Source organism: Pristiophorus japonicus, chromosome 11 (genome assembly GCF_044704955.1).
Source record: "Pristiophorus japonicus isolate sPriJap1 chromosome 11, sPriJap1.hap1, whole genome shotgun sequence".
NCBI lineage: Eukaryota > Metazoa > Chordata > Chondrichthyes > Pristiophoridae > Pristiophorus > Pristiophorus japonicus.
This window is the reverse complement of record NC_091987.1, coordinates 179958370-179970792: the sequence shown is the minus strand read 5'-3', so window position 1 is coordinate 179970792 and position 12423 is coordinate 179958370. Positions and strand designations below refer to the sequence as shown.

Genomic DNA, 12423 nt, shown 5'->3' with positions numbered 1-12423 from the left:
TGGAGGGGTTGAGAGAGGTGAGATAGAGCTGAGCATCATCAATGTACCCATGAAAGCTGATTCTCTGCCTGCAGATGATGGTCAGTATTTCGATAGAGTATGGAGACTCCAGAGGTGACAGTGTAAGAGAGGGAAGAGAAGCCATTGTTGGACATTTGTGACTGCATTAGATAGGTAGGATTGACAGTCCCATGGATCAGGATAAGAGTGGAGAGGAGCTGGAGGAAGTTGTATGGTCATGTTGAATACTGTGGAAAGGTCAATGAGAGGAAAAAAGATTATTGCAGTATGGTTGCAGACACAGTCTATTGTTCAAGACTTTGGTTGGAGCTGTTTTGATGCTGCGAAAAGGGTAGAAGCAGACCGAGGGGATTTTAACAGAACGTTTCAGGAGAGTTGGGCATGGGCAAGAGGGAAAGGAGGTTAGAGAGGATGAATGTTTCAATAGTGAGTTTAAGATGGGTGATTGAAATTTTAAAGGGAGAGGGAACCATTGTCCTTTCCATGGGGAACAGGAAGGAATGTTGAATAGTGAGGAATCATGTCAGAAAGGCATTGAGTAGGCAGGAGGTGGATTTCAGATATTAGTTTGAAGAGAACAGAAACTCCTCAGGGAGACCCTCTTATACTGCTTGGTCTCAACATTATGCGCTCAAGCAACCAGGCCATTTAATAAACTTATTGTAGATTTTTTAATGTTTTGAGAAAGGAGCTCTCAAAATATTTAAAATTTATCATCTGGGCGTGGAGCTTTACATATGCATGTAAGAACAGAGTTCTCTCCTGGTGGTCAGAAGGAGATTCACAATCACAAGCAGCCCCACAGCACAGTACAGATTTTTACACATTTCACCATGATATATTAGTATTATTTCCTTTGATGTTTGAAAATTAAATTGGGGTTTACTTTTGCTCCTCCATGTTAATTTCCGATAGTCTCCCTTACCTTTCCCTCCTGAAGATGGCACTTCATCTGAGGATAGTTTCACAGATGTAACCTGCCATCCAGTACCACATCGTTTTCCATGTGTGGAACAGCGAGTGCTGAGCTAAACTTGACTAGTAATCCAGAAGCCTATCCTAATCCAGAGACATGCGTTCAAATCCCATCATGGCCGCTGGGGAATTTAAATTCAGTTAATTAAATAAATCTGGAAAAAAAAAGCTAGTATGAAAACTACCGGATTGTCGTAAAAAACCCATCTGGTTCACTAATGTCCTTTACGGAAGGAAAACTGCTGCCCTAGGCTGGTCTGGCCTATATGTGACTCAGAGACATAGCAATGTGGTCAACTCTTAATTGCCCTCTGAAATGGTCAAGCAAGGCACTCAGTTGTCTTAAGGGCAATTAGGAATGGGCAATAAATGCTGGTCTTGCAGGCGACGCCCACATCCCATGAACACATTTTTTTAAATTGCAGGACAATAATTAGGAATGAGAAGCCAAGCTGATTTTACTCCTTGCAGGTGCACTGAAGCCAATTGTAGCTTCCATATCAGCTTTGACTGATTTCAAATAACTCAGCTAAGACCAGAGTTCAAAGCTGAACCTTTCTGATCCGTATTGTTCCAGGTCGTGAATCAAACAACTGCCATCATCACAGCAGTCAATTTTTAAAATGATCTAAAATTCAAAATCAATGCATTTTAAAAGTTTAGAGTTTAATTCCTCAATCTTGCACAGGAATGGACCAATGAAAAATTGGCAATGGAATATAGCACTAACACAAATAATTTGAATTATTAAAAATATTGGTGTCTGTATATGTTGTGAGCTTCAAACATTTCTAACTGGTTTATGCTGCTATAATTCCATGTCGCCAACACTCCCCCACAGCACTCTGTGCATCTTATTCACTCTTCTCAGCTTCTGCTCTGCCAAGGCCTGCCTTGGCTGCTCCAGCTTTTGTTCTGCAAGTTCTCCAACGGTGCACGGGAAATCATTTCATCTGCTGGTCCCGACACTGATTGTGCATGCTCTTAAAGCTACCACTTTCGTTCCACAGCAGCATTCTGCTGATATCTGGCCAAATGCTCGGATTTCTCCCCTGGGTCCCATACACAAAGAGTCAGTATTACAAAAAAATTTTTTCCTGCCTTTCACCTGTTCCCTCCCTGCTCCAGCTCCTGGCCTTGAGATCTACTATTCTCCTTTCCCAAGGTAGCTTCAGGATCCACTGCACTCCCTCCCCACTCCATTCTCATACCTCAAGCCCTGCTCCTTCCCCATCTTATTCTCACACCTTATACCCTTCTCACCCTCTCCCAGTTTACTTTTTACCAGCACAGGTCAGAACTGTGGCTCTTGATCCACGTTAAAGGAAGCCTATCTAGGTAGGGTACAGTACCATTGAACTAGATCCATCATTCTCTCCTCATCCAGACCCAAAGCTCAGGCCCCAGTCTCGCTTATATTCCTGGTGCAGCGAATAGTGTCTCCCAAATGGGCTCATCATGTCCTGCCTGGGACATTTTAGCTCCCCTCTAGCTTTATGTCCATAACAATAAAAAAAAACAGATTAAATGTATACACATTCAGTTAATTAATCTAGGATATGTACAGAGTGGAACATAAAAAAATAAGAGCAGAAGTAGGCCATCTGGCACCTCAAGCCTGCTCCACCATTCAAGAAAATCATGGCTGATCTGATCTTGGCCTCAACTCCACTTCCCTGCCCTTTCCCTATAACCCTCAACTCACTTATCTCTCAAAAATCCATCTATCTCCACCTTAAGTATATTCAATGACACAGCCACCACAGCTCTCTGGAGTAGACAATTCCAAAGATTCACGACCCTCAGAGAAGAAATTCCTCATTTCCGTTTGAAATGGGCGACCCCTTATTCTGAGACTATGCCTAGTTCTAGATTCCCCCACGAGAAGAGTCACCCTCTCTGCATCTACCCTGTCAAGCCCCCTCAGAATCTTATACGTTTCAATAAGATCACCTCTCAATCTTCTAAACTCCAATGAGAATATGCCCAACCTGCTCATCCTTTCTTCATGACAACCCCTTCATCTCAGGAATCATCTTCGTGAACCTTCTCTGAACTGCTTCCAATGCAAGTATATCCCTCTTTAAATAAGACCACCAATACTGCACGCAGTACTCCAGGTGTGGTCTCACCACTAAACAAGGAGGCAGACAGATAAAACAGATTTGCAGAAAGAGTTAAGGACAACAGAAGAACAGCAACAAGTGTGCAAGAGTCAGTGAGACTGGAAGATAAACAAGGTCACAAAGAATTACACTATGACAAAGTTACAGGAAGAATTTTAATTTTTGTCCATAAACCATGACATAGATCAATGAGTTGCAATTAAATTATTTATTTTATATATAACAAATACAGTAAATTCTAACCACCTCTGCAATACAATTGCCATCTCAGTACTGGTCTCAGCAGTTTATTCCACTTGTGAAAATAAATCATTCAGCAGTCACAGGTCTCCTGTTACTCTAAGTAAAACCAATCAGTTTAATTTAATACTAGCCAATTTCCCATGGCATGCTTCAAGGTGAGTCAGAGGATGTGCAGTTTTATAATAGGGATATTATAGATGTTATATATCAGGGGGGTCACTAATTTACTGTGATTGAAAAGTCAAATTCCATTTTTATTACATGGTATTCTGTAATTTTTAGCATCGTTTTGGAGAAAGTCTGAAATCTGCCGAAATAATGCTTCTATGTAGCTGTCCTTTGCCAAGACATTGAAACACCACGAGCTCACAAGGTGCATCAAACCGGCACAAAAGTGTGTTGTGGTATACTCTACACTGACTAGTGCACTAAGAGATCTAAGGATATTTGCCTCTGAAAGCATTGACTAGAGCCATGTAAGGTGGAGAAGGAAGAGACAGTTGTGTGCTGGTGCCTCTGGTTAGGGCCAGGGGGAATAGTTTTCAACGGCTGAATAGGGTTACAACGGGATGCAGCGGTGGACTGGCAGCGAGAATTTGGTTCTTCGGCATCAGGATTTGGGAGATGCTGAGGCTATCTTGACACTGGTTTATTTTGTTGGACACTTTCCTCTTTTACCAGGAAACACACATTGAAACATTTTGAAAGTTGAAACAAATAACCAGTTATTTTTTGGTCGAAAACATGCTTAACTGATAAACATTGCTAGTAAAGTAGTAAAAAAACAACTTACGCTGATAAGAGTAGAAAAGAAACTGAAGATGGATTATTGGATGGGATGCTCACTGCAGAGTTCACAGAATAATGGCCAGTTTCTTTTTGAAAAGAGACAAGCATTCGGTGATTTTCATCCCTTACAATTCAATTATTAATGAGTAGATATGTATCCTATGCTATGTGGGATACTAGGATGCAGGGGGCTAGAAACACTGTCCTGTCATTTCTGGATTCAAACCTAACCGATTAAGAAAGAAATCCACCAGATGCTCTAAAGCACTTTACAGCGAATTAAATACTTTTTGAAGTGTAGTCGCTGTTGTAATGTAGGAAATGCGGTTGCCAATTTGCGCACAGCAAGCTCCCACAAACAGCAAAGTGATAATGATCAGATAATCTGTTTTTAGTGATGTTGATTGAGGGATAAATATTAGCCATGGGATCTAGAAATAGTGCCATGGGATCTTTTACGTCCATCTGAGAGAGCAGAAGGGGCCTCAGTTTAACGTTACATCTGAAAGACGGCACCTCCGACAGTGCAGCACTCCCTCAGTATTGCACTCAAGTGTCAGCCTAGAGTTTAGTGCTGAAGTGAGACTTGAACCCAGAACCTGCTGACACAGAGATGAGAGTGCTAACCACTGAGCCACGGCTGACACAAATATTCAGCAGTGAACCTCAGCTGAACTTTCTTGATCCTCCAGCAATATCCTCAGAGTATCTATATAGCGCACAAGAGGGGTGGCTGTCATTCCGAAACAAATGCATCTGGGCCGTCTCAACTCCAGCCTTCATGGCCGTAGATCCACGACAAGCACAAATTGTCAGACAGGCCATAATGCTGAATGGTGCAAAATTACCATTGGTACAGTAGCCACCGTTTAAAGGACATCGAGAAAGGTCAAGGGAGCTTTTCATAGTGGCTCTGCTCAATGCCGTGGGCATTATTCCTTATTCTACTCCCTCCCCCACAGCCCGAGGAAAAGAGCTATCCAATATTTGTAGTCAGAAGTCTTTTGGAAGTCTAATTTATCATCTTCAGCATATGCTCCAAGTACAATGTATATTGTGGAGTAATAAGATACACAGGATGGGTTTGCACCATTTAACTGGAGTGTAGAGCGCCGGGCCCTGGAACATCGTGGCTGTCCCGACCTGTGAGAGAGAACACCACTGCAAATCGGGGCTATAGATCTGGAGCACTGGACCCTGGAATATCGTGGCGGAGGTGCGGCGAATGAGGGTACGAGGCCTAGAAGAGCCGAGGGCCCAGAGGCAGCACAGACCTGCCCACACTGCGATATGCGTGCAGCACAGCAGGTCTCCAGTCATCCTGGTTAATCCTTGCCATTGGATAAAGGACGAGCCCTGTCAAGCCCGTGGTGGCTGGTGTGCAACAGTCACCACACGTTAAAAAGAATTCACGCACAGGCATCTTCTAGCCCCTCAACTGGAGTTCAGGACTGGAACATCAGGTCCTTGATTGAAACATCTGTGAACACTCATTGAAGCAAGTCATTCTCATTCGAGGTACCACCTATGATGATGGGGATAAACATATCTGGTTCAGCCATAGAATGCAGATATACTATTTCTCTTAGCTCATGTAGATCCAAAATATATTATAAATTTTTCTTGTCTTTAGTACTGTATGTATTTGGAAATAAGTGAATGTTCAGCAAGCGGGATTAAAGCTGCCTAAATCTTGTCAGACCTTTAGGCCCAGTTCTAACAGCCAATCTTTTCTTTCTTCCCTTCTCTCTTCAAAAGTCCTGTCTCCCCTTGTATACCATTCCTAACAAAGGGGCCAGACCACAAACTTCCAGGGTACCCAGGTTACTCAAACAGTCACCAAGAGACGTGCAACATTTAATAGCCCTCAGAATTTCTTGTAGTGTTTATTGAAGTAAAAACATTAAGGAGGTGCTTAATATGGATGACACATGTACCTGTCTCTAGCACTACATACTTGCATTTCACTCTTTCCTTGGCAGTTTGATTATAATCTCACTGGTTTGGGGGTGGGGGGGGGGCAGCGAGGGAGTTTTTGAAATTGTAGTGGACTCCATTCCTGCAAGTTTTATTACAAATGCAGGAATACTTGATACACAGGAAATGTATGTGAATATAAGATTGAAGCAGCAATGTTCCAATAATACACAAACTTTTTTTCAATTAGCAGAGATATCACTGTAAATATTCTCCATAATTGGAGAGATATTTTTAAAATTATTTTATTGAATTGCATCGATATATGTAAATCATAAATTGTCACATCGTAGGCAAATTATTGCACATAAAATGAAACCACCAGCACTATCAAAATACAGATCTATGCTTTACTCAAATTATTCTAATTTTATTTATTGGTCAGACTAAGGGACTCCAGGAAAGGACATCTTAGTAATGTAACTGGTAGACTTCACGTTAAATAAATCTAATCACATAAATAAATAAAACAAAACAGCATCACACAAAAAAATGAAAGAGCAGTGGACAGCTTAATTTACCCGTTGTTAGATTTGGTCACCTGGAAGATTTCACACCATTAGTTTGGATGCTTTATTAATAGCCGAGCCGTTTTCAAGGGCACAGGGTTCTTTTAGAAGTGTCACAATAAGGTTAAGAGTCTTTGTGGACCTTGCAGAGAGGCAAACTGCAAGGGGTCGACAACTGGTGTGTACATAAAAAACAGAATACCTTCCCTCTCTCTTACCCACGTAATCCCCCTGGCTGATATTTACTCTGGGACAGCCTGTGAGTAGATTAAATTTACCTGAGGATACCTGGTCTTAGTTAATTATCAGCACATCCTCCTTCCAAACAAGACAGCTCCCCATGAGGCTCCATTTATAGCACCCAGTGAGAATAGAAAACAATAAAAAGGAGTGAATTGAAGTCACAGCCAACTGCAAGACTTGAAATAACGACCCTTACTTTTGAAAGTTACGCTGTCCTTTATTAAAACCAATTTAGCCAATTTATAACTCACCATTTTTTTCTTTAAAATTATCTCCTTTGGAGATATTATTCAATTTTACCAAACCTATTGTCTTCAATTGGAGAATTCAGAAAAATGATTAAATATTTAAAAAAATCAATTTCTCCTACAATTAAATAAAAGCACAATAAAATAATTTATCAAACACAGCACTTGTTATTAGAAAGGCACTTGCACATTTGCTGGCCACATCTACAGGACGGAGTCTTTGCAGTGAAGATTTATTGCCCGAGCGAATCCAGCTTCCCAAAGCAGGTGAATTATTTCCTGGCTGAATGCAAATGCACTGATGCGATTTTCTTCATTGAGGTACGATTGTTATAGTGTCCGTCCCAAGCATCGCATGATGATAACACAGACTGCAGTGCTCTGGCATACACTGTGGGTGAGGAAGGCGGGGTTGGGGAGTGGAGGGAGACAAAATGTGCACAAATATACAGTGAAACCTGTCCTTTAGATCAGTTTGATTATACAGCTATCCTTTCGTAGGCACTTGTTGGTTTCAGATCTCTGAAACTGGACCCAAATTGTGTAGAATACATACTTGACTCAATGTCCCAGTAATCAACTACATATTTTTGCTCCATTAGCCTGCAATAATGGTCAACGCTGTTAATCATGGACTGAGGGTATGGATCACATTAATAGCCAATGATTCTGCAGGCTGCCGTTTCTAGCACCCATCAAGGATAATCAAGATGGCACATTTTACAAGCACTTTAAAAAGCTGTAATCTAATTTTAGGGTGCAAATGTCAGTCATCACAATAAAAGAGTGAAGTTTCTCATCAACCCCTTAGGAAAACTAGCTCTCCGGCCACACTGAAAGAAAAGAGGATCAATCCTTGATTGCTGAGAAATCTTGAACAAAAAGGATTCAGAAATTACAGCAATTTTAAGATTTCCAAAAGCTGAAGAACAGTTTCACAGTGAAAGATGGAAGCTTCAGAAGGTTAATTGTTTATGTTTCTGAACTCAGACAAGTGCCATATAGTACTAGAAAATTAGCATGATGAAGCTAGGAAGAGAAGACAACCAAAGGCGACAATAACAGCCAACTATTACTGTCTCTGGAGATGAACCTGGAATATCCCGGAAGACAGACGTAGGTCCCTTGCAGTCGGATTCAGGTGAATTTATAATGGGAAATAAAGAAATACTTTGGTTCTGTCTTATCGAAGGAAGACACAAATAACCTTCTGGAAGTACTAGGGGACAGTGGGTCTAGTGAGAAGGAGGAACTGAAGGATATCCTTATTAGGCGGGAAATTGTGATAGGGAAATTGATGGGATTGAAGGCCAATAAATCCCCAGGCCGGATAGTCTGCATCTCAGAGTACTTAAGGAAGTGGCCCTAGAAATAGTCGATCAACTCTGGATCAGTTCCTATGGACTGGAGGGTAGCTAATGTAACACCACTTTTTTTTTTTAAAAAAGGAGGGAGAGAGAAAACAGGTAATTATAGACCGGTTAGCCTGACATCAGTGGTGGGGAAATGTTGGAATCAATTATTAAAGATGAAATAGCTGTGCATTTGGAAAGCAGTGACAGGATTGGTCCAAGTCAGCATGGATTTATGAAAGCGAAATCATGCTTGACAAATCTTCTGGGATTTTTTGAGGATGTAACGAATAGATTGGACAAGGGAGAACCAGTGGATGTGATGTATTTGGACTTTCAAAAGGCTTTTGACAAGCTCCCACACAAAAGATTGGTGTGCAAAATCAAAGCACATGGTATTGTGGGTAATATACTGACGTGGATAAAGAACTGGTTGGCAGACAGGAAGCAGAGAGACGGGATAAACGGGTTCTTTTCAGAATGGCAGGCAGTGATTAGTGGAGTGCCGCAGGGCTCAGTGCTGGGAACCCAGCTCTTTACAATATACATCAATGATTTAGATGAAGGAATTGAGTGTAATATCTCCAAGTTTGCAGATGACACTAAACTGGGTGGCGGTGAGAGCTGTGAGGGGGACGCTAAGAGGCTGCAGGGTGACTTAGACAGGTTAGGTGAGTGGGAAAATGCATGGCAGATGCAGTATTATGTGGATAAATGTGAGGTTATCCACTTTGGGGGCAAAAACACAGAGACAGATTATTATCTGAATGGCGGCAGATTAGGAAAAGGGAGGTGCAAAGAGACCTGGGTATCATGGTTCATTGAAAGTTGGCATATAGGTACAGCAGGTGGTGAAGGCGGCAAATGGTATGTTGGCCTTCGTAGCTAGGGGATTTGAGTATAGGAGCATGGAGGTCTTACTGCAGTTGTACAGGGCCTTGGTGAGGCCTCACCTGGAATATTGCGTTCAGTTTTGGTCTCTTAATCTATGGAAGGACATTCTTGCTATTGAGGGGAGTGCAGCGAAGGTGCACCAGACGGATTCCTGGGATGGTAGGACTGACGTATGGAGAGAAACTGGATCAACTGGGCCTTTATACATTGGAGTTTAGAAGAATGAGAGGGGATCTCATAGAAACATATAAGATTGACAGGACAGGTCAGGTTAGATGCGGGTAGAATGTTCCCGATGTTGGAGAAGTCCAGAACCAGGGGATACAGTCTTAGGATAAGAGGGGCCATTTAGGACTGAGATGAGGAGAAACCGCTTCACCCGGAGAGTTGTTAACCTGTGGAATTCCCTGCCCCAGAGAGTTATTGATGCCAGTTCATTGAATATATTCAAGAGGGAGTTAGATATGGCCCTTATGGCTAAGGGGATCAAGGGGTATGGAGAGAAAGCAGGAAAAGGGTACTGAGGGAATGATCAGCCATGATCTTCTTGAATGGTGGTGCAGGCTCGAAGGGCCGAATGGCCTACTCACGCACCTATTTTCTATGTTTCTATGCTCACCACGACAGCAGCCAACCTACTACAGCAGGAGAAATTGTGTACTTTCCTCTCAGGGTGTAAAACAGATTGCCTCAATACTGAAAGTTTACCAATAAGGTTAAACAAGGATTGTAAAATTAACCTTGCTAAACAAAACTGTAATCTTGATTATCGAATAACACTATTATTAAGCAAAATGCAATTGATAAGTTCTTCTGGTTGATTTTTTAAATATCCAATTATTTTACTGCAATCATTAATGCTTAGTTTGTGCTGGTGATACATCATCATAAATATTGTTAAATAAAGTAGTGCTACATAATACAGCTGTCTGTGCAACTTCATCTTTCATGACTCTGCCAAGGAGTTAGGTTACAGTTCACGCAGTGCATACTATGGTCCTGTTGTTGATTTGGTTTGTTAACTTTTAATATAATTTGGACTAGGGTAGATGTGATGGTCCAGAGGCAATTTAGATATCATCTCAACCTTCAAAAGGTAGACCCCAATCTCAAATGGAAGTGGGGAATTTATCCGACACTTTTAACTAATATAAGTTATATAGTGCATCCAGAAATTCCAATATTTTGTACATATTGTGCAGGGTTCAGCATCCATCTGTCTCACAACTCTTTGATCAGATAACTTTTAAGTATCACTCGCAAGTATCCACTGTTCTATACTAAGCATTTAGAATATTGTTCCAATAGGCATCATCATCCGGTTCGTGTACCTTTAGGGTTTTTATAGAAGACACAGTTGTTTGCGCACTTGTCTGGATGGGAGTCCCAGAAATCGGTTCCACAGCAGCAGAGTGGCGGCAGATCCGTGTTTTGCAATTTAATCTTCTCCATCATCTGTGCTTTTAAGGCTTCTACATATCTGCCACAAATTAAAGATGGCACAAAAGCTGAATAGAAGCAGCTAGATTCACATAGCCAAAAGAAAAAATGTCATCCATTATTAGTGATCATATGGATATAGTGCATAACTCAAACTTGCCTAAAACTCAATTGTACTAATCAGTTCTGGCTGGAATCGGAGTTTTCTATCTCCACTGCCACCATCTCATTAATTCAGGGTCAGTGAACAGTGTTGAACAGATGAGCAGTGCTGCTCAGCAGTGATCAGAGCTATAAACAGTTCATCAGTAGATAACTGATCAGTTGCTCAGCCTCTCCTTGCTGATGCACAAAAGAGATAAAATAACACGGAACACTGGAACTATATTGCAGGTCCGTCAGCATTTAAAACGATAAAAAACGTAATAAATGTTTTGGCTGAAGGGTCACTACCCGAGACGCTATTTGATTCTTTCAATTTTCAGATGTTGACAGACATGTTGTTGAGTTTGTGTTTTCCGTTTTTATTTCAGCTATACAAGTGAGAAGATACTGCAAAAACCTCTTTAAAAGCACTATATTAATTTCTCACTTGAAGATCATTTTAACCACCAACTCATTAATTAAAGCCCCTCTCCAGCATCACAACCATACTTATACTTAAAATATGCAGACCTCCCACACCCCCACTGTATTATGTATTGCAGGCCTAGTATTTCATAATCTTAAAAACTGCAGCAAGCTTAAAAGTAACAGCATGAATCATCACAATACAATTAAAAGTACTCGGGTGTGCATAGGAGAACATTTTCACCACTAGTTCAGTGAATTCTTGATGAACAAATAAAAAGTGAGGCCGATTCTCAACAGCTGATACACTAGACCAAAGTGAATTCAACAGGTCTCATACTACTTTGAGGCAAAGCCCATTAGTCCCAACTTTCATGAGCATATCGGAAGCACTGTTAGAAGGGCAAATTTGTGTTCTTGCTTGTAATTGACTCCTCACATCAATAGGAATCACAACATTGAATATCTGATGTCACAGATTTATTAAGTATACAGAAATTAAACATGCACTTAATAGCAGTACTGTACTTAGATTAAAAAAAACCTTGCGCGTTTAGTCGGAGGACTCAAACGTGTTACAGTTCCAAGTTTGGTATGCAAGCTGCAGACCTTTGAATCAAGTCTCTGTTGAAACACTCACTTTTTATACCCTTTCATTACCCCTTCTACGTGACAATCCACACGTTGCTGCATACGCGATAAAACTATAGCAGGTGAGTTTTAATGAGCTTCTATCCTTGGCCCCCATTGATAACTTTAGTTTAGAGGAGTTATTTTTCTGTAGACCAGTACAACTTCCCTAACATTGTTACCTTATCAATAGTTTCCACTAGTGTTGCTGTTCTACTAAGTGAAACTTCTAATTATAAATATGTACTATTCTATACTAATTTCCTGCTTTTGAAAAGGATGTTCTGGTCGTAGATGTTTTCCTTCTGCATAACTCATCAACTAAATGAAATTCTCTGCAGTATTCACTGAAATGTATTTTAATTAGGTTTGTTGTCCAGACTGACCATTGCTTTATGGTCAGTCT

The 12423-nt window shown here is 41.0% G+C and overlaps 1 protein-coding gene across 3 annotated transcripts in view; it reads right to left on the bottom strand.

Moving 5' to 3' along the window:
• Window positions 1–3315: 3315 nt before the first annotated feature.
• ccdc15 (coiled-coil domain containing 15) overlaps window positions 3316–12423 on the bottom strand; it is a 35498-nt gene continuing 26390 nt past the window's right edge. Inside the window, exons 9-11 of one of the 3 annotated variants that reach the window (XR_011595928.1) lie at window positions 10709–10857; window positions 6919–7522; window positions 3316–5679 (exon numbers count right to left, since the gene is read on the bottom strand). Coding sequence is in view for 1 of the 3 variants with exons in the window: in XM_070894328.1 (XP_070750429.1) it covers window positions 7404–7522; window positions 10709–10857 (268 nt within the window). In the remaining 2 variants the exon portion in view is untranslated. The other 2 variants (XR_011595929.1, XM_070894328.1) reach the window with 2 other exon arrangements.